This window comes from Aspergillus vadensis (genome assembly GCF_003184925.1).
Source record: "Aspergillus vadensis CBS 113365 unplaced genomic scaffold BO88scaffold_47, whole genome shotgun sequence".
In the NCBI taxonomy this organism is placed as follows: domain Eukaryota; kingdom Fungi; phylum Ascomycota; class Eurotiomycetes; order Eurotiales; family Aspergillaceae; genus Aspergillus; species Aspergillus vadensis.
In genome coordinates, this window is record NW_020292085.1 from 1 (window position 1) to 21391 (window position 21391).

At 53.1% G+C, this 21391-nt stretch overlaps 4 protein-coding genes across 4 annotated transcripts; 1 reads left to right on the top strand and 3 right to left on the bottom strand.

The window, feature by feature from the left end:
* Positions 1–1476: 1476 nt before the first annotated feature.
* BO88DRAFT_224008 (putative phospholipid metabolism enzyme regulator) lies at positions 1477–4798 on the bottom strand. The gene has a single exon (XM_025702033.1). It carries the CDS (start codon positions 4409–4411, stop codon positions 1637–1639), a length of 2775 nt encoding a protein of 924 aa, XP_025556996.1. The 5' UTR covers positions 4412–4798; the 3' UTR covers positions 1477–1636.
* Positions 4799–5312: 514 nt separating this feature from the next.
* Positions 5313–5919, top strand: BO88DRAFT_353851 (uncharacterized protein; the record flags this gene model as incomplete). The annotated part of the gene is made up of 3 exons (XM_025703654.1): positions 5313–5427; positions 5551–5651; positions 5803–5919. The coding sequence occupies 3 exons, from the start codon at positions 5313–5315 to the stop codon at positions 5917–5919; spliced, it is 333 nt and encodes a 110-aa protein (XP_025556997.1).
* An 806-nt stretch (positions 5920–6725) lies between these two features.
* On the bottom strand, positions 6726–9922 carry BO88DRAFT_224042 (cora family metal ion transporter). The gene is made up of 3 exons (XM_025702034.1): positions 9307–9922; positions 7206–9230; positions 6726–7140 (listed from the first exon to the last, which is right to left on the bottom strand). The coding sequence occupies exons 1-3, from the start codon at positions 9717–9719 to the stop codon at positions 6873–6875; spliced, it is 2706 nt and encodes a 901-aa protein (XP_025556998.1). The 5' UTR covers positions 9720–9922; the 3' UTR covers positions 6726–6872.
* A 1061-nt stretch (positions 9923–10983) lies between these two features.
* Positions 10984–12441, bottom strand: BO88DRAFT_353845 (uncharacterized protein; the record flags this gene model as incomplete). The annotated part of the gene is made up of 1 exon (XM_025703652.1): positions 10984–12441. The coding sequence occupies one exon, from the start codon at positions 12439–12441 to the stop codon at positions 10984–10986; it is 1458 nt and encodes a 485-aa protein (XP_025556999.1).
* Positions 12442–21391: the final 8950 nt, after the last annotated feature.

Here is a 21391-nt window from a genome sequence, read left to right on the forward strand (position 1 = left end):
TTTTTTTTTTTTTTTTTTTTTTTTTTTTTTTTTTTTTTTTTTTTTTTTTTTTTTTTTTTTTTTTTTTTTTTTTTTTTTTTTTTCAGATTGGGGATGTGGGGGGCAGCGCACCCCCACCCCCTAGGTACGTACCGGGTTTATTCGGGGTTCGGGATTTCCAAAGAGTGATGAAGAACATATATGTATAAGTACTAGTAAGATATGCACATGCAAGATTCGGGGATACTTCGTAAGTTCTTCGTTTTCTCATATCTGTCATGTTAATAATAATAAGCAAATAAGATCTTCTAATGCAACTAACGCAATGGTTAGGGAAAAGTCGTGCTGTGTTAAGTGTAGTACTATCTATCCCACTTAGTGCTGATTTTTCTCAGGGTAAGGATGTATGCCAGACCTCATCAGTATACTTACGGACTGCTATCGTAATAGTACTAGTGAGTGTGAATGGGCTATCTCAACCCAGAATCAGATAGAAACCAATTGTCAGGCTGTCTTGTTCTATCTGGTTCTTTTTTCTAGTTGTCTTGTAGTGTCAATCAAGTCTTATAGCTCATCTCAATGTGTACCACTAGTACTAATCTCCATGGAGGAAATGAAAGGAAGATTGAATGAATCATGTCTAGGTAATAATACTACCTAAGATTGTTGAGTTCATGCACTCAGACATTCACCACACAACCCAGGTCTCAGTGCTATCCCCAGAACATGCAAGTAAGTCAAGCTGAATACAGAACCAAACCATCTCGGTATCTGCAGAGTTTCTAATGAAGTCAACCAGCCATCAGCTGAAAAGTATTACATCCATCCATCAATCATATTATGTATATCCATGCACTCTCCAATCTCCTATATCTATGTACCCTACCCCTATCTATCCACCGTATCATGCAATTAACTTTCTTCGAATGTGGCACAGTCAAGCACCTCACATAGAATATTATGTACACACATACATAGATACATAAAAAGCATAGTAGGTACCATGCAGAAGCAAAAGCAAGAGAGAACGACGTGTGCACCCGTCACCGATGCTCCCTCCCCTCTAGTCAAACACACAACGCTCCCAGCCAGGAACCAACCACGCAAGTTTGAAGCAAGCAACACAAGAAGTAAAACAAGTAAAGATAAGAAACAAACAAGAAGAAACAAACCCCCAGAAAATGAAAATAAAAAAGCTGTATAGAGCGCCGTGCTGATGCATACATAACGTTCTTTTCCTTTATTGTAATAAATAAAAGTTGAAAAAAACTGTGCCGTTCTCCATGCTTTTGCTGCCGTTTTCTTTTCATGATGAAAAATATCAGGTCGTTACACATCAGTTGAGAAATAGACCAATCGCTAGGTTTGATAAAATGAAAGCTCCAACAAAGGAAACACGTTATCGCAATAGCGTACTGTCATACGCCATGTCGAGTGGCACAAAAGGGGAGTAGCCCTTGCTCCTGTTGAGGGCCAACCCCAGATGTAAGGGTCACCCCGGTCATTCAGTCCTTATCCAGGATAAATTAACCTTCCGCAAAAGGCAGGGAGGTAAAGACCGTCTAGACGAGAGCCAGCACGATAAGGTATCGGAAGGAGACACAACTGAGTAATGCGAAGCCACGCAATCATGACTGACAGCTACGGGAAACCAGTTTCACGCCGTAAAGGCTCGCTTGAGGGACCGAAAGGTCTTCTTCAACGCCTCGACCGCCGACATATCGACATCTTCGGATCGGGCGAGTCGGACTCGGCGATAATATTTGGTCCCGGAGATACTGAGGGTCTTGTTGTCCGGCGAATGCTTGCCACCCCCATCCGTGTCATCGTCCTCGTTAGGGATTACCTTAATGCTAGAACTGACGGACGCTGAGTGGAGACGGGAACTCAGTGGAAGTTGATATTTGACCACACCGCGGACGATCAGGTCAAATTCATGCTGGAGCACCCGCTCCCACCGCTCTGTGCCGCCTTCTTCCGTCTTGTTGCCCGGGCGGGCAAGCCGAATTTGTCCTTTGGACGCCGTAGGAACATAATTCCATGGCGATGGCTCGAAAGACAGAGGGGAATCAAATCGGAACACCCGACCGAGCAGCATAGTCTGAGGATCGCCCGCAGGATCAGATTCGATGGGATCTGTGCCCTTGTCCACGCCGCCCTTGGTCTTCTTACCGTGCAGAGATAGTGTGCTGTTCGACAGACAACCCGCATCACCAGCGCAGCGAGCGATGAGAGCCATCTCGGCCCGTTTGCGGCTGTTCTCCACTCTGGGAACGGGACTCGAGTCGGCGCTGAGCTTGCGCCATAGCTCGTCGGTCCCGACGAATCGACTCTTGGCGAAGATGTTCATGTCCATATCGTCAATGGACACGGGGAACAGGTTCGGATTGACGGCTTGCACATTCAGATCCAACATGATCTCCTGTTCGGAAGCAAGAACATTCTGGATGTCCAGAATCTCCACATCCACGAGAGCCTTCGTCGAGGCCACCACGAACGACGTCACGCCCCCGACGAGCAAGAAAAGTAACAGACTGATGATAACACATGCACCGTACCGCGAAAAGTACCCGCGTTGCCGCTGTTGCATGTATTCCATCTGGCGTAGGCTGGCACTATTGGGGCGTCGACCAGCGCCATGACGGCTGCGTGTCACTCGGGGGGACCCTACCAGCGGCGTCCGCTCGTCATCCGCCCCTTCGGCATCAAAATCATACCCGTAGCCATCATTCGACTTTTTGGTCCCGCTGATCGTGCGGTAGTTAGGTCCAGCGCGAGACCCCGGATGCCGGGACTGCCGGTACCCGCCGCCGATGAAATGTCGGGGCGACTTGAGGTGCGTCTGGGGCTGAGGGAACGGCGACTCGTGATCGAACAAAGACGGATACAGGTTATTGTTGCGTCCGTAGCGCCCGATGTGATGGTGCCGGGGCGTGTGGGTGCCGCCGTTATCGACTCGGGAGTGGCTTCGGGCACTTTCCTCGCCGGGATCGTCCGCTCCGGTAGCAAACGTATTGTTCGTAAACTTCATGCTGCGTTTGCCGGTCACGCTGTGGTTGCCATCCCGGATTCCTGGCCGACTGCGAACCGCAGACAGCTGATCCACCTGGCTGGCCATGGAGGTGGCACTGGGGGTCCGGGAATGGTATCGGTTTTGCCGCACGGGATACGGGTCAGGAGGGTTGGACTCGTACACAAACGTTTCGTCCGAGTCGGACACATCGGCCTCGTCAACCGCGCTGGCCACCTTAGCTTCGAAAATGTCCGCTTTGGAGGATGCAGCGCCGCTGGCCAAGGTCGCCGGTTTGCGCACCCGCTTCTCTTTTCTCTTGGCACGAATTGTCTCCTGGCTACCTTTCATGCGAAGAGTGCCCGTAGAATCCACTCGGCCAGTATTACCCCGATCCCCAGTAGCCACAGCGAGGGATACCTGGGGAATGGAGCTGACGGTCTCCGTCTCGACAATCATGTTCCGGACAGACCCATCCGCCGGTTTGGCACGAGGACCGCCGCTCAAAGATGTCGAGGACTGCTTGGAAAGAAGGGCATTGGTCCCCCGGGTCTTCGAAGCAGAATGACGGCGATGGCCCTCCATTGGCTCGGAGCTCTTGTTCCCTCCACTATCGCTGCCACTCTCATTGTGGAACCGCGACGCCTTGGGGGTGGCGTCCGATTCATCGATCTTTTGTAACTGAGACTCTTCAGTCAGGGGTCGGTTCATGACCGTATCGGTCGACGGCGTGGACTGATCGCTGGCCATCTCCTGGACGGTTTCCAGAGCCGACCCCTGGCCCCTATTTACGGCACGGGGAGCACTCCGGTCTGGCTTTGTCGCAAAGTCATCTGGCACCGACCGTTTGATCGAGGTATTCGGAGGAGTAGGTTCTTGTGGTTCCGACCGCCGCGTTGTGGCCCATAATGGCATGGTGGACTTGTCCGGATCGGGCACATCGGAGAATGTTTCGGCATTGGGGGGTGGGCTGAGGACGGGGGGTCTGCTGTTCTGGGACAGCGCTCGTTGTACGACCGTGGCGGAGGGGAGCGTGCCAGAACCAGTATTCGTTGTTGCAATGGAACGATTGGGACTGCGATCGATGCTGCCTTTGCGAGATCGAGAGGAAGTGTGACGGGGAGTTGCACTGGTCTTGCGCGGACGAGAGGAGCGGACGGGGGAGGACTCGCGGGAGGATATAGCCGAGTTGGTGGTAGACGTTGAGGCGGAGACGCCAGGAACCGCATGCGAGAACTTAGGCAGCTGTGACGCGGCGGAGCCCTGGGCTTGGGATCGAAAGGTTGAACGTGGCACTTCTATCATGTCACTTTCACTGGCAGATCGGCGTGGTGCAGACAAGGCAGCCTCATCTCCGTGGGCCATACGAGATCCACCAGAGGTCCCATTGGGATAAGGTGACCTCCCGGACTCCGCCGCCATGATCTCTGGCGAGTCAGAGCTTTCTGACAAGACCGGTAGAAATCACGAAGTCCGAGAGGGAACCGGAACAAAGGTCCGGACAGGGGAGGATGGGAGAAAAAAAGGGTAAGAAAAAAGGAAGAAAAAGGAAAAGTAAATCCCAATAATGAAGTATCGGTGAGCCACCAGCCGGCAGGAGACCCCAGGACGGACGGAAGGGGGAGGAGGGCCCCCCAAAAAAAAGAGACAACAAAAAAATAAAGCACTGGGTGTCAGGAGATTCGGGGGTGCTCGAGGGAAAAAAACGGCGAAAGCTAAGTGGTCGCCGCGTTGGGAATTCAGGACAGCGGTTTCCTGTCTGTCGTACCAAACCACGTTACACAGTCAACCGAGTGAGAGGACGAATGGACGACAGCCACATGCTGGTGATGGCCTTGAGAATTACCAGATGGAGGGAAAGTATATCAACCCTGCGAGGAGAAGGGGAAAGGTTTGTAGAGAGGGATGCAAGAACTAGGGGGGTTGTATGTGTGTGTGTGCGTGTGTGGTGAATGTATGGTGCAGCCCACCCCAGCGGAGGATATTGTGTTGTTGTTGTTGTTTTCCTAGCCCGGGCCCTTTTTTTCAGGAAACCAAGTAATAATCCAAGTAGACCGAAGCCGTCAACGCGGGCGCAACCGTGCACATAACTCGATCAGAAGACGGTGAGATGGAACGTCTAGAACAAGGCTCCAAGCGCGTTAGCTCACGGGAAGGACGAGAGAACGGTGTCGATCCAGGTGGCCAACTGCAGGTATGGCCGGAACGAGGCTTGCGGGAGGCGGACGGTTGTGGATGGTGGAGGTGAAAGAGGGAGGGAGGGAGGGATGGAGGGGAATCCAAAGAGGATTTGATGATGTCTATTGGCAGCTGGCAGGAGGGAATGGCGGATGGACAAGCCAGGTTTCGACAGGCTGTCAGACGCAAGGAATCGATTGCGAAGTCAGAAACTTTCGACTGCGGAAACTGTCAGACACAGGCAGACAAGCCAGTGATGAGTACGTAGCAGTGGCTGTCAGCAGTACTAGTAGCACCGCCAACCAACCATCCAGCCATCAAGGAACCAGCAGCAGCAGCAGCAGCAGCAAGAGAATAGTAGTAGTGTGTAGTGTGTAGTGTAGTGTATCTAGCTAGCTGCTTGGTACTTGGTAGTGATAGCACTAAGCCGGGTACCCGAGAGGAGCTGACCCAGTTTTTCGCCAGTAACCGGGGCACCCAGAAAGTGCAGCACGGGAGATAGGCCGAAAGTACTAGACAGATAGCTAGATAGGGACGATTTGCACCGACTTACTTAGGTAAGTCTAGTAAGTAAGTAACTAGATAGTTCCAGTCGTCGTCTGCGTGCGTACACACAGAGAGAGCAGCAGTAGTAGTATCTAGTGAGTACTAAGAATGAGGAGGACCCCGATCGGTCCAGTCAAGGGGAGGGGATGGCGAGATCCAATGATAGCCGCCCACGTCAAGGAACGGGAAGAAAAAAAGGTGTCTAGCGTGGGAGTCAACAAGCAGTGAAGTGGACCTGTTTTCTCTTTCTTTCCTTCTTTCAGCCAGCTGGTGGAGGTAGATAGTGAAAGGAAGATAAATTAACGAGGACAAGAAGAGTAAAAAAAAAAAAAGGTGGGAGGGGAAGACAGGAGAGATGAGATGAGAGTGAAGTAGTAAGTAAGTAGTGGTGAAGAAGATGGAGGGATGGAGGGCGATGATGATGAAAGTCAGTCAGTCCGTCCAATTACTCTGCAAGTAACTGACTGATTCTGGATGTTTTGGTTTCGAGTTTCAAGCTAAGAATAAAACAATCCCCTTCCAAACGGGATTCCTCAGGAATCCACGCCATCATAAGCCTGAAGGTAATCAATACCTGCAGTAACATCACAGTCTGGTAACTTTACCCTGCTGCAAGTTAGCAACACCCCACTTCCCGACCATACGGGACAATACGGAACCAATACGGAACATCCCTCCGACCGGGGGGAATCATCATGACTTCATCTCACCCCCCGGAGAAACACATTCGAGACGCGGAACGAACTTCTTCCCAGCAGGTTTGTGCTAAGAACCAGAAAACTCTGTTTAAGCTTTTTACCAGATATCTAGAGTATTTCAAGGGGAAGGGGGGTTACACTCCCCCTTTCACATGCTATATACCATAACCTCTATCATCCTAGCCATAATTAATATACACTCAGATAGATGGAAGGAAAGAAAGAAGCTGAGCCAGACCCAAAGGTATTGCAAATAAACTCTCATCACGCCATACCTCTCCCAATGCAACCCCGGTGTAATAGTAGCCAAAAGAGAAACTAAATAGGAAATCGATATCGAACCCAGCAAACCAGAGCCAACCTTCTACCCAGACCATCTTCCAGACTAGACTAGACAATCTTATAGACTCGTTTCGCAATGTAGAACGACGCAATGGCGAACAGAACTAGCCCCGCAGTAACTAAACAGACGCTCCATTAGCCACGACATCCTCAACTAATGTAGAAGAGAGGGAGAGAGACTTACTCGACCAAAACCACGACAAACTATCCACATCCTGACCAGGCACCTTCACGTTCATCCCCCACATACCACAAATAATATTCAGCGGCAGGACAATCGTACCCAGTACCGTCAACTTCCCCAACACATCGGCTGTTTGTTCCTGCCGCTCGTTCATCAGGATGTTGATCTGCGCCAGGTAGTTCGAATGCGCACGCGACAAAAGCCTACACCACAGCAGTCAAATTAGCAAATCCCATATCATTTCCAAGGGGCGGTTGTCGCGACGTACGTTTCGTAGTAGGTCAAGCTGCTGGTCATCGTCATAATGTGGTCTTGGATATCACCCAAGTAGAGACCAATCTCCGACTTGGGCGCGACTTCCCATTGCTCGTTGCATCGCTTGGCGAAACCCTTGACAACGTCTGCCTTGTTGCTCAAGAGGCGGTACATCCCCATCACCTTCTTGCGGCACACACCCACACGCCGCAGCATCTCCCCGGGGGCCAGAGACGTGGTCACGCTCTGATTATCCTCTTCCTTGTTGGGCCCCATACCTCGCTCGTCTGCATGCATCTGCATGATCTTCTCGTCGATCTCGTCGACCTCATCCTCGATGGCCTGAATCAAGGGGCCAAATACGTCCGTAATGTCATCAATGAGAGCATACGAAATCCAGTCAGAGCTGAGGATAAGGTAGTCCATCAGCTGACGGATTCGTCGGCGCACATTCGCCGGATGGGGCGTCTGCGAGAAGTGGAAGGACAGCACACCTTCCCGGAACACAACGACATACATGTTCACGGGCTCGAGATAGTTTTCGCTGTTGGGGTCTTGCTCAAAGGTGCGGTAGTTGACAAAGTAATAGTTCCGGAACAGCTCGACTTTCTCGCGCGCCTCTTGCATCATGATGTCTTCGGTCGTCAGGGCATGGATACCAAAGGATTTGGCGAGCACTCGCATTTCTGCATCGGTTGGACAGAGAACATCAAGCCAAAAGGTCGGCCGAGGCCCATACCGCTTGGGCTTAGGTTGAACTGGTTTGCGCAGAGGCGAAGCTTCGGCGGATGTTCGTGCCTCAGTGACAGCCTCACTGATGATGGACGTTCGAGGCTGGTGCCGTTGATTTCCGTAGACACCCTGGTGACTGTTGTGATTATGGATACCATTGCCATTCGCGCCGTGACTGTTACCGTTCGGCGACATGACCCGGGATACGCTGCCGCTGGGCTGACGGCTATGGTTGTTGTGGTCCGTTGTGCCCTCCCTTTGATGATGCTCCTCCTCCTCCTCTTCATCCGACGAAATGTCTAACTCTGGGGGATCCGGAATAAAGAGCTCGCGGAAACTACCACCAGGCTGGCATAGCTCCGAGATGGTCTGGGCGTGGATAGTACTTTGGAATTCTTCGTTGAAGTACGTGAATCGGTAGGGAGCTTCCTCCTCTTCGCGTCGCCAGAGTCGGTACTGTGGACGAAGACGACCCTCGACAAGCATAGGCTCGCTGATCTTCTTCGCGCGATAGGCACCTGAACGCTCCTCCTTCTCCTGGCGGCTCCAATCCTCCAAGACGGATAGATCCGGCCATTCCCTAAGCCGCCGCCGTCGGCGATGGCCTTCTTTGGCCGCCCTCTGTGCGTCTTCTTCGGCAATTTCCGAAACCTCTTCCGTGGGGAAGCAGACATCTTCTTCAGCTGGAAAGGTCGTGCGACGACGGAGACGCTCCTGAGGGTTAATCTGCGGCGAGGTCGGCGACGACCCAGGTGACTGCGCGGGACGATTATTGGTTCCGTCGACATCAATCAACACATCATGCGAGCGAGCCAGTTGTTCCATGCGATTATCAATCGACTTGGCGAGCGAAAAGTCAAACTCCGCCCCGGTGACCACTGCATCGTCATAGTTCATCTCAGGCCCGAGCTTGGGCGACGTTGGCATGGACGGAGGGTTGTTGATGTCATAATCACGATCTTGTTGCTCACCAAACTTGGGACTCGGTATGGCACGAGGCGAGCATCGAGAAGAGCTCGAACGACTGGAGGCAGGTCGTCGTTGGTGGAACGACAGCGGGCTTGACCGAAAGTCGGCCCCGTACCGAGGCAAGCTAGGACTATGACCAGAGGGCGGTGGCATCAACGGTGTCCGATCATTGACTTCCTCTTCTTCCCCACCACTATCATTATCCACTCGATACGATCTGTGCGCAGACGGCAGGGTCTGGGAGCCCGACTCGGGACGAAAGGGGGTGGTCGAGGAACCGGGACGGTAAGATTGGGCGAGACGACTATCTCTCCGAGGTCTCATCGACGGTTGATGACTATGTAGAAACACCCACTCATTAGCCCCATAAAAATAAAATCCAAGACCAAGGGAGCATGACAAGAGTAACATACCGATGATCTAACAAAGCCTCACTCTCCAAACTCGTACTACTGAGATCCCTACTACCCAGTTTATAGAACGGCAGTGAAGCTTGCGGCTTAGCCTGATCAGCCATCATGCTGATATCCTCACCTGCGTCGGGGATCGAGGCATGAGGAGCAGCGGGATGAGGATCCTCAGCGCCGCCGAGAAAGGACTGACGGCGATGACGACGCTTTCGATGACGGGGTTTTTTCCGTTTGGCAGATTTAACCGTGGTACCTGATCTGCTTCCTGCGCCATCGTCCTGCTTCCGATCCGAGCCAGGAGTGTCGTAGCCACGCGTGATTGTTAACTGGGAGTCGCCGGCACGTCGACTACTGTGTCGGGAGGGTTTGGACGGGCTGGGAGCGGTCTGATGCGGAGTTGACGGTGAAGGCTGCATCGTGATCTGGAACGAGGGCCTCGGGGCCGCGGACGCTGCATGCACGATGATCGGCCCCAAAAATTGGATGATATCTCCCAATTCCTTATCTCAAAGGGTTCCACTTCCCAAGGCGATAAGTTTGCAGCTAGTAGTAAATAGTATACGGTTTAACAGCACCATGCACGGGGGTTCCCGACACCGAGGAATGACTGCTGCGATAAGAATGAAAGTAATGATGACGAGGATAAAAAAGGCAATCCAAGACGCAAGGTTATCGGGTATGCAGTGTCGGCCAGCCTAGTAGGGCTCAGCGTGGTCAGGGACAATTCATCGGGGCGCAGGGCGCAGAGCGATTGGAGATCGGCGAGCGAGGGGCGAGGCGTGGTGGGACATGAGGCACTTCCAACGGTAAGGGTTGAGCTCCATCAACTGGAGAAATGGGGGGGAAATCCACAAAAGTACTGTGTAGTACAGAGTACACGATGGGGATAGACTAGAATGGGGGTGAAAGATGGGGAAGCCAATGAAGGACCTCTGCTGTCAAGAGAAGTTCCGAAGAACAAGCAACGATGGGGAAGATGGAAGAGTGAGGGAGTTCCAGACCAAATGCCTGGCAAAAAGCAAGGAAACTGGGAGCTTCCAGTCCCCCTGCCCGGTCATAATCACCGCTTTAAGGCCCGCCCAGTCAGGTGATGACATCACTGGCTCACCGATGCTTTTTAGCTTCCCCCCAACACCAAATACGAAAGTCTGTCTGTTTGTCTGTCTTTGTCTTCTTCAGAGCCTGCGATGGTCTCATTGTCATCATACTACATACAGTCATACATATTAGACATCACAATGTTACATTAACAACATGGAAAAATTAAATAAATAATAAAAAATAAAAGGCATAACTTCAAAGTAGCAATCAAGGCCGTCATATCGTCAGCTCTAGATATCGGGCATCATCATAGACATCATCAATATGAGACAAGAAATGAGAATATTATGAAACATAAAATAGACAAAAAGAATCAAAGCAACCAAACAGGGGATATAATTGAAAGCACAGCAAACGCTCCAAGTAGCCTTCCAAGCATTATTCATTACCATTTTAGAACCGGGTTGGATTCCGGCTCCCATCATCCATCCGTCCTGACGCCTCCCGTGCTAACCAACGTGAAAGAATAAACAAAACCATAACGACCCGCAAAAAAAAAGGATGGATCAGACTGCCAGAAAAGTGTGCAGTCGTCGTCTTCCGTAAACTATGAGACAAATCAGGTCTGAGTGTGACGCCTCAAATCACATTGCTCATGTCCATGGTTGACGACGGGGCGACGCTGTGGACCGATCTCGTGGCATCCAGGGACATGCGGTCGCCGCTGAGCATCTTCACCACCTTCTTGTCCTTGTTGGGTCTGGCAATGAGCACTTGGGCCGGGCAGACGACCACTTCATCGTCGCCTTCTCCCCGGTCATTGCCCTTCTTCACCACCAATGGGAACAGAACAACCCGGACTACCGCTTGCTGCGATTCCAGCTCTTCATTTGACGTGGTCTCTCCACTGCGCTCATTCATTAAGGAGGCGTTGAAATAGACCTGGCGAGCAAGATCACCATTGGTGTCATACTCGGGCTGCAGTGGCGGTAGCATAATGTATTCTGCCAGCTGTGTGCGCATCTCAATTGACAGGTGGACCGCGACACGGAGCACCTTGCGAAGCGAGTCCAGAAGCTGGGCCTCGACATTGGTAGGTGGCGGGAGGAGGCGTGACAGAGTGTCAAAGATCTCCAAGGCGACAGCCTCGGTATCGCTCTCACGCTGCTTCGAGAAGGTTGGCCGTTTCGAAAGCAAAGTCAGAGTAGTGGCACGCCACCGATGGATAGCACTGCGTGGACCAATGTCGGCCAGCTGTTTCTCCAGAGACTTGAGCTTCTGTCGTTGCTCACGATCCATGCCGAATAGGTATCGTGTGAAGATAAACTCCCATACCATGGTCATGACAACAGACATGAATACATCACGACGACGAACTCGATCGCCGAGGTAGCTGTCTACATCGGAACCGTCCAGGATGGCGTTGTCGAACCGGTCGGCAATCTTTTCATCTTGCAGATCGCTGAGCTTGCGGCAGCGACGGTGGTCGGAATGCTTGGAGAAACGGAGGACCCATTGCTGTACATGACCACATAGCTTCTGGCAAGCAGCATCGAAGTAATCCTCGTCGCGGAAGACCAAGACGTCGTCCTGCATGGCTGCCGCGATCTGTTGCTGTAGTTGTTTCACCTTGTCGCGAGCATTCTCCAGTTCCTCTCGTAGCCGTCGTAGCTCCATGTCCTTCTGGGCCAATGCCGTCTCCACTTCTTGTCGCACCCGATCGTGCATTTCTGCCGACAGTTGTTGATTCTCCGAGCGCAATGCATCGACTTGGCGATCGAACGTCTCCTGCATAACTTGGACCTCCTGCGCATGAGTGGCAGTGAGGTTGGAGCTCGTCGTCGTGAGCCCGGCATTTTCCTCGGTCAGACGGGCTACTTCCTTCTGCAACCACTCCAGCGAGCTCTTCAATTGTTCCACTTCGGCATCCCTGTCCCGCAGATCAGCGTCGCGGCTGTTGAGGGCATGGTCACTCTTGCGTCGGGCGACGGAGGTCTTGCGGAGTTTATCTTCAGCTTCCTCACGAGCGGCGGCGAGAAGACGATTTTCCGAAATAAGGCGGTCGAGACGAGACTCGAGTTCTTGGAGGTGTTGCATACTTCGACGGTGCCGAATGCTGGGCGGTCGGCTAGGCGACCGGGGCGAGCTGGGCGTCTCACCCCAACCCTCCTACAGTAGTAAACAGACGATCGGTTAGCCAACCCAGACCTTTCGATAACGACGAAAATACCAATGCACAGAATTCATGGAAAATCAACTAGTAGTACTTACATAAACGTCCGTCATATTACGCAGGGGACGCTTGCCCTTGTCGGTGACGGGGTCGTAGGAGGAAGAAGAGGCGATGCGCTCGAGGTTGAGGTCCGAGGCTGAAGAAGCGGGAGGCTGGGGCTTGCGCTCTGATTGGTCGTCGCTCTCCTGCGCCTGAGTGGTGGCTGCCGCCCGCAAATCTCCGCTGGCAGTGCGATGATTGCGTCGCAGCGATCGAGGAGTCGGCGTCTGCTCGAGGTTCGGCGTCATGTTGTGCATGCTCTTAACCCCTCGGATGCTGCTGCTGGGCCGTAGAATTGGCTTGTCTTGTTCCGGCGTCTTGAGCACCTCAGCCGGCCATCTACCGTCCACCAGCTGACTCTCAGGGCTACGCCTCTTGACAACGACATCGTCAAACGGCGTTTCTTTGTCCGGTGTTGGCCAGGCCTGACGGGCCAACGCATTGTCAGTAAACTTCCGGGTCGGGGTTTCGGGGCGAGGAAGCACATGTTCGGGCTTCATCTCTAGACGGGGCGTGCCGCGTCCGTGACCCACGGTTCTTGAACCGGTGGATCTCTCCGTTCGACCCCTTGGCTCATCCTCCTCGATGGTTTGCAACGGTGTCCGCGGCGGGGAGACTGCCTCTCGATCCACCCCTGTCGGCTGCGGCGAGGGCGTACGTGGCTGAGAGTTTTGGTCGACCTCCAATGACCACGGCCGCCGCGTTTGGTTAGATCGACCGTGGATTGACGGGCTACGTCGTAGCTCACAAGTTGGGCTAGAGCGTGACGTTTCTTGTCCAATCTCTTCACCTGATGGGGATCCTGACCGAACGAGTACCGACTGTCGCTCATGCACGGGAGACGGGGCGTATAGTGGAGCCTCGTGGTGGGAAGAAGGGCTAGGCTCTGCGGTCTCAGCTTCAACTCCCTTGGAAAGCTCCTTGTCCTTTTGTTCTTCCCAACGTATGTCAATTTGTCTAGACTTCTCTTCCGGTCCATCCGAAAGCACAGAAACATTATACGAAGTATCTGCTTCAACTTCGATCGTAGGCTCGTTTGGAGAAGGGTGCAATCCAGTCTCCGGTTGTGTAGACTCATCTACTTCAGTAGGTATCGTAGTAGTTTTGGCATCGTCCTGCCCCGAAGACGGGGAGTTGGCCGTGTTGATGGGCGCCTCCAAGACTATCGCGCTGTCGCGAATTGCTTCCTTGTCAATAGTCTCTTCCTCAGCCCCATCTTTTGCTGACTCGGACGGCTCAACTAGAGCTGGTCGACGAAAAAATCCCCGTTCCAGTTGAGGAAAGATGCTGGCGACCTTGCTTTGCTTCTGCGACTCCGAGCCGAGGGATTCGCTGCTAGTCTTTGCGTAGATTGAGTGTTCTGCATCGAGTACGGTAGAGGGTGAAATTGGGGGAACAGCAGTTGCTTCAGAGGGAGCTTGTACGTCGCCCCGGGTTTGCTGAAATGCTCTGACTGTCGTTTTCCCTGCCGCGGCTGATGCGCTTGGGTGTCGGATCACCCCTTCTGGGATTGCGTTCTCGTCAAAATCTGCAATGCCTGGCTCGAACGGCACAGCACGAGCTTCGGGTGAGGAATCGGGTGATCGTTCGGTAGCATCAACTTCGCTTTTCTCCCAGTCTATTATAGGCCAAGAGTCATCATCTTGTGCGCGTTGCTCCCAAGCCGGGATCTCAGTTTCCTGTGGTGGAAAACTGGTGGCATCCTTCTTGTGGGGTTGCTCACCTTCTGGGTTCTTGACATCGAGGGTTTGGCTCTCCAGACGCTTCTCTTCTTCCCCAGAGTGTGCTTCTGGAGAGACACCGTCCACCGTAGCCTGTTCAGCAGCCAGCGCGTCTGGTGCTTCAGTCACTTGCTGCTGGACCAAGTTTTGGTCCGCCGAAGCACCAGCGTCAACATCTGGCTGCTGCCCTCTATCAGACTCTACAAGCTCCTGCTCAGCTCTTTGCTTGGCCTTTCTGCGTTCCTTCTTAGACAACTTCTTCGTTAGGGGAGCTGGTGCCTCCTGTCGTTCCGAGAATTTCTCAGACAACTCTTCAGACATCCCAAGGTCGTGCTTTTCTGTTAGTGTCTCGGTATCCTGGCCTGCATTGGTCGTTTCTGGTTCTTGCTGGACAACCATATCTTGTCTCTCTGCAGTAGACAGTTCTTGGGGCTCATCAGACTCTTCTGCGTTGCGGACTGGTTCTTCCTCAGACTGTGGGGCCTCATGGTCTTCCTTGTCTCCATCCTCCTGCACGGTGGGATTTGTCAATTGCTTTTCTTCGACGGCGTTGCTTAGCTCATCGGCGGAAGGACGGGCGGACTCAAGAGTATCTGTCCACGTCAAACCCTCATCCCCGGTAAAAGCCCCTTCAGTCGGTGCAAGCATGGGACTGCTTGGCTCATCTTTGGCCTGTTTCTTGGCTTTCTTCTTTTTCTTCTTGGATTCTTTACGAGTGAGGACTGCCTCCTCGGCTTTCTTCTCCTGGGTCACATCACTCGGAAAATCTACCGTTGCGTCCGCGACAGATGAGGTGGTATTGTTTTCATCCTTGGCGATGTTGTCTTGAGGGGACTGCTCTGACACCATTGTAAGTCCTTCTGGGGCTTCTGCGGTTGGCTCGAGAGCCTTGTCACCCGAAGGAGTTGGCTCATCAACAAAGTCGTTCAAGTTTGCGTCATCTTGCACGGCATCCAAGCTGCTCCTGTCTTCTGAGGGTTCCAAAGCCTGTTCAAAAGGTGCCTCTGTCACTCCCTGTTGGCCGACTAGCTCATTGTCCGGCACTGCTTCGCTCTCGACATGCGGTTCGGTTACCTCCTGAGGCTCAGTCTCCTCTTTCGCCTGACTTAACCCCTTCTTCTTCTTTTTCTTGTTTTTCTTCGTCTTAGCGACTGGCTCTGCAAAGGTTTCGCCAACATCGACTGCAGTTTCTTCGGCAGCCTCCGGAGTAACACCTTCGGGAATAGAATGTCCCTCAGGGGTGTCTTTCTCGACCTGAACAATTGCTGTAATATCCAGCTGCTGATCACCTGAATCAAGCTTTGATTCAACCGGAACATCATTTGGCTGTTCAGCTTCCTCTCCGTGATTCTCGACAGGGGCAGTCACTTCAAGATCGTGTGCTGCTGGCTCCTCCTCGTCCTTTGGCGACTCGGCTGGTACAATGGATGCGTCAGGGCCTGGTTCGGTACTGGGAGCTGCGGTTTCCACGGGTAGCTCGTCGGGAATAGCCGTAGCTGTTGTTTGCTCGTTGCCCTGAGCTGCCGTGCCCTGTTCGGTTTCTTCCTGGCTTGCTGACTGCTCTGCCTGGCGCTTTTTCTTCTTTTCTTTTTTGCTCTTTTTCTTTGATGGTACATCGGTCGTAAAATCATCCATCTCAACTACCCCCTCAATGGATTCTCCTTGCTGCGTGGCATCCGGGGCTTCGATGACTTCTCCTACACGCGTCTCCGTAGCCTCATCCGCCAACTCCTTTTTCGAACTGACGCTAAGTGACTCTTCCTTTTTGACAAGCTGTTCATCCTCGTGCTCAGCGTCCTCCCTAATCGGCGCCTGCTCTGTCTCCTTTACAACATCCCTAGACACATCTTCGATCACATTTCGGTCGGTACTGGACTCTCCTTGCCCCCCCACTGATGTTTGCCCAGTTTCATCGTCAGGCTTGACCATGTCTTCAGCGGGCTGCGTCTCCAATCTTCCCTGCGCATCACCCGACTCCTCCGGCTCGTTGATTGCTAAAGGTTCATCTTGGCTTGAGTTATGGGCATCCAACTCAACGGGTTTGACTACTTCATCGGAGGGAACGGAAACTGGGTCGTCTTCACTTTTCTCATGCTCGAGTTGGGGTGGATGAGCGAAAGAAGTCGCTTGCTCTTGCTCTACCTGCGGAGATACCATGTCATCAGTCCAAATCAGATCTTTATCGTTCTCGCCGTGGTTTTCGGTGCCGTGGGACTGATTGTCTTTACCGTCATCTTCAGCAGGTATGTTTGCCGTTTCGAGCGATTGTTCCGCGGTCTTCGTTTCGCTGGGCACTTGAGTGTCGCTCGAATGGCGAGTCTCATCAGCAGGCTCCGTAGCATCGGTTAGGCTCTTGGACTGGCGTTTCTTGTCTTTCTTTGCCTTCTTCCTCGCTTTGGCTGACATGGGAGGGGTGTCCTTCTCTAAATCTTCTGGTTGTGGAGCGACTACCTCGGATTCATGCAGAGCAGGGACTGTAGCGTCGACAGGTGTATCAGGCTCAACCACGGTTTCAGGTTCAACTGCGGCCTCAGGTTCAAGCGGCGTCTGAGGTTCGATTGGGGTTTCAGGCTCGGTAGATAGCTCAGGCTCTGCAGGAGTACCGGGTTCGATTGGCGTAACTGGCTCGCTTGGTCCATCATCTGCACCAGTATCTTCGTTTGCCTCTGCAGTCATGCTTTTCTTCTTCTTCTTCTTTTTCTTCTTGGACTTAGAGGAGCCACTCTCCTGTTCAGCCGTCGTGGTCACAAGCTGGGGATCAGCTTCTGCGGCAGAAGGTTGCGCATCCGTCTCCGGACTCGCTTCGGGCTGCAGTTGTTCTGCTGCTTCTCTGGCCATAATGTCTGCGGCTGGTTCGTTTTCCTCTGCTGATTCCTTGGGGGTAACAGAAGCATCTTCGACCGAGCTAGACTTCGGGGCCTCTGTGGCATCACCTTCGTTTGATGGTAGAGTCACCGGATCCTCCGGTCCTTCAATTTTCTCCTCGTTCAAAGGTTCGGGTAAGTGCTGTAAAGTATCCTCAGGAACAGTGGCATCCGTCATAGTAGCTTGACTTTCGTCCGCTAAATTACGCGTTTCACCAGTAGGTGTTTCTTCAGCGGGCTGCTCCGAAGCAGGTTCAGCCTCCAAAGACTGAGTCAATCCAGTATCATGGGAATCTTGGCACAGTCCAGAATGAGCGTCGTTTTTGGGCACGGGCTCGTCATCCTGCTGATTGGCGCCGAGTGCATCGGCGGCAGGGTCGCTCGGCTCAGAAGGTTGCGATTCCGGTTCCGCGTCCGCGAAAGAGACCGACTTCCTCTTTTTCTTGTCCTTCTTTGCCTTCTTCTTGGACTTCGATGACTCCTGTGGATCTTGGACAGGTTCAATAGGCTCGGTCGGCTCATTGACCGCAGTATCAATGTCCCTGGTCTCCTCTGCTGGCGGTTCTGGAACAGTGCTTTCAGAAGGGCCGACGTCCTCGGTTACAGCAGAGTTGCTGACGTCCTCAGGAGTATCAGTAGGCCCGCTGCCTGCCTCGACTGGGGCTTCGTTGCTCTCATCCCCTTGCGCGGGCCCAGGCTGAAACTCATCAAGACTGGCAGACTGACGCTTCTTCTTCTTTTTCTTGTCCTTCTTTGATTTTGTAGAAGATGTAGGCTCAATTTCTTCTTGTGCTGGCTCTTCTTGGCCCGCGTCAGTAGGTGTTTCATGCTCGACTGCGCCTTGCTCCGAAGTTTCAAAACTAGCAGGCAGTTCCGCTGGAGCCTGTTCTTGAGAGGCCTCTACAGTTGAAGCGACATCATCCTGTGATACGGAAGCCTCAATGGCTGCTGTTTCTGCTTCGGTATTCTTCTCGGTTGAAGCGTCATTTTCAGCGCCATCATCCATGCCTGTCTGGCCCTCTTCAGCCTGGTGCGCCTCAGATACGGGCTCATCATTCTTGAGTTCAGGCTGCTCTTCCTGCACGTCGGTGGATTCGACATTTTCCTTTGATGGCTCCTTGTCTAGAAGCGTTTGATCAACGGCATCCATGACTCCAGTTGCTGAAGCTTCTGCCTCAGTTGCAGTCATCTCAACCGTAGGGCTCTTCTCAGCGGCCTCCTGAGGTTGCTCCTCTGTGGAAGCAGGTTCCGATACGCCATTAGCAGAGATTTGTGGCTCAGCATCAGTGAAGGTCGCATCGTGATGTTGGTCGTCTGCAGTGTCTGCAGACTCCGCAGTCTCCGGCGCGACATCCTCAGAAGGTGTAATTGCACTTTGAGGCAAATTGCTCGGCGATTCTTCGATTGCATTGGCAGGAGTCTCTTCTTCGGGAGGAGCAACCTTAGACTGCTCCGATGTGAGCCCTTCGCGTGCCTCTAAGTTTTCGTTTGTCGGTAGATCCACTTTTTCATTAAGAGGAGCCTTTGGCTCCTCGGGAGCTGGGTCTTCTGGTGGAGCATCCTCGGGCACGGCCACAGCTTCTGGTTCGGGCGCTGGCGTGATGTCAACAGATTCGGCCTGCTGCTTCTGCTGCTTCTTCTTTTCCTTCTTCGCCTTCTTCCTCTGAGCGGCAGTCATGGGAGGAGCTTCAGTGGCTTGCTCTACAGGGGCTTCGGTTGCGGCGATGGGTTCTGCCTCTCGGAGTGCCTCTTCTTGTTGCTCGGGCTCTGTGGGGGCGGAACTTTCGGCAGCGACGGGAACTTCCGCAGGCTCAACCTTAGGATCAATATTGTCTAGGGGAGGCTCGACAGGTGCTAGGCTCTCGTTGGGCGTCGCAGACAGGCTATGTCGCTTCTTCTTCTTGTTCTTCTTGCTCTTTTTACCAGTCGGTGTAGAGCTCCCCGCTTCGGATTCAGGGTCGAGTTCAGGCGCCGGCTCGACCGCCGATTGATCGGGCACATGTGGTGCCTGATCATTGGCCTCGTTCTGCTCCACCGGCAGGGTTGAGTCGCTAACAGTGGTATCGGCGAGGGGCTCCGCTATAGCATTCTCCGAAGCCTCATTATTTTGCTGGGCGGCGGATGGCAGCTCACCGCTTGTTTGGAGGAGCGGGGGCTCGGCGGAGTCTTCTTGACTGGGCTCGGGCTGTTTAGCCTCAGATTCGGGTTCAGGCTCAGGCTCAGGCTCGGTTTCGTCCAGGGCGGAAGATTTGCGATTCTTCTTCTTTTTCTTGTTTTTCTTTTTCGGCTGATCCTCTACTGTATCTTCTGCTTGAACCTCTTGAGTGTCCCCAGCCGAGTCACCTGTCTCGGGCTTTTCTCCCTCAGAAAGCTTCAATTCATCGCTCCTCTCCGTTTCCGCAACAGGGCTCGACAGTTCTTTGTTTTCGTCGCGAGCCTCATCTGGCACCTTCGATTCGGAGGATTCTTCGCCAGTCACAGTTGATTCAGGCACAGTTTCACTCGCGGTCGCGACTTCAACTTCAGTCGCAGCTTCAGTCGCAGGATCAACTTCAGTCCCCGAAGCAGCTTCGGGTTCGGCTGCAGCTCCGAGCTCCAGGGCAGGTTCGCTCTCGACAGCAGCTACGGGCTCAGGAGCAACTTCTGGTTCTGGCGTTGCCTCGGTTCCGAGTGCAGCTTCCACTTCGGGGGTAGCTTCAGCATTAGCTGCAACCTCAGGTTCTGGAGCAGGTTCAGTCTCGGGGGCAGCTTCAGTGTCAACAACCGCTACATTCTCAGGAGCAAGCTCAGGTTCCGTGGCAGCTTGAGCTTCAGGAGCAACTTCGGCCGAAGATGTTGGCTGAGAATCCTCAGTTGGCTCTGATTCTAGCGAGGTCGCGGCGGCGCTTTTGCGCTTGTTCTTCTTCTTCTTTTTGCTACTTTTGCGGGATAGAGAAGCTTCCGGTTCCTCTGTGGCTTCCTGAAAGTTATCTTGAGCTATAGCTGGGTCAGGAATCGTCTTCGCTTCATCGGCAGCAGGTAAGTCCGTGGTTTCCGTTAAATCCTTCTGCAGCTCGGCTTCGGTCGCTGGGACCTCGTTATCTTCTTTAGCCTCGGACAGCTGTTCTTTCTCATGCGTCTGGATATCAGCTTCTTGGGCTTCGCTTTGCTGCAGCTGCTCTGTTGCTTTTTCGAACTCAACTGGCTCCGCTACTGTCATTTTAGCCTCAGCACTAGGTAATTCTTCAGGCTGATGTTCCAAGACCGGCGCCTCATTCTCATTCGGCTCCACAACATCTGCGGAGCTATCAGGGCTCGCCGTTTGGGTAAATTCAGGCTCAGTAGGTGCTGCAAGTTCCTGATGCAACTGGGAGTTGTTGGCATCCTCCGTATATTCTGTAGCATGAACGGGAGTATGGTCGGCCGGTGAAGCTTCAGGCGCATCAGCCGCAGTAGGCACGTCTGGTCCGGCTGCAGAAGCCTGACTGGTCTCCTCGTTCGCGAGATTGACACCCTCCTCGGAGGGCTTACTATTATCCTCTACACCCGTAGCAACCTGTGTTGTCACAGCCTCGTCACTTGGCTCGGCCTTGTTGTCCGTAGCGTCGCCCTCGAGGGGTGTCTCAGTCTCGATCTCCTTCGGTTGTTCGTTTGAACCTGCCGTCTGTTCAACAATAGTGTCCTCAGCTAGCTGAGCCTCCTCTAGATCTTCAGATGATTTAGTAGTCTCGGTCTTGTCTTCCACAGCCGTAGACTCTTCGGCAGGCCTAGTGTCCTCGGCGTTTACAGCCTCTTCTGCAGTCAAGTCTTGGGATGCACCTTTACTCTTCTTCTTCTTCTTTTTCTTGGCTTTCTTAGAAGAGGCCGGTGCATCCATAGACTCTGCGGCGTCAGCAACAGGTACTGCTTGAGCCTCTGGCTGAGGTTCGGGGACTGCCGGGGTCTCTTCTGCCTTAGGCTCCTCTACCACAAACTCTTCTCGTAGAGTGCTTGGCTCTTCCACGGCAGGCGTATCTTGAGACATAGTCGCTGCAGGCTGTTCAGTCTCTGCAGGCTGTTCGGCGGCTGGAATGTCTGGATTTGCATCGTCCAGTCCTCCCGATTTGGCTAGTGAATCCTCAGGTATGACTTGATCCGCCAGTTGTGGTTCCTGGGCGTCCTGTTCGGTTGGCTTATTGGCCTCTGCAGAAGCCTCTTCTGTTGTTGAGGCG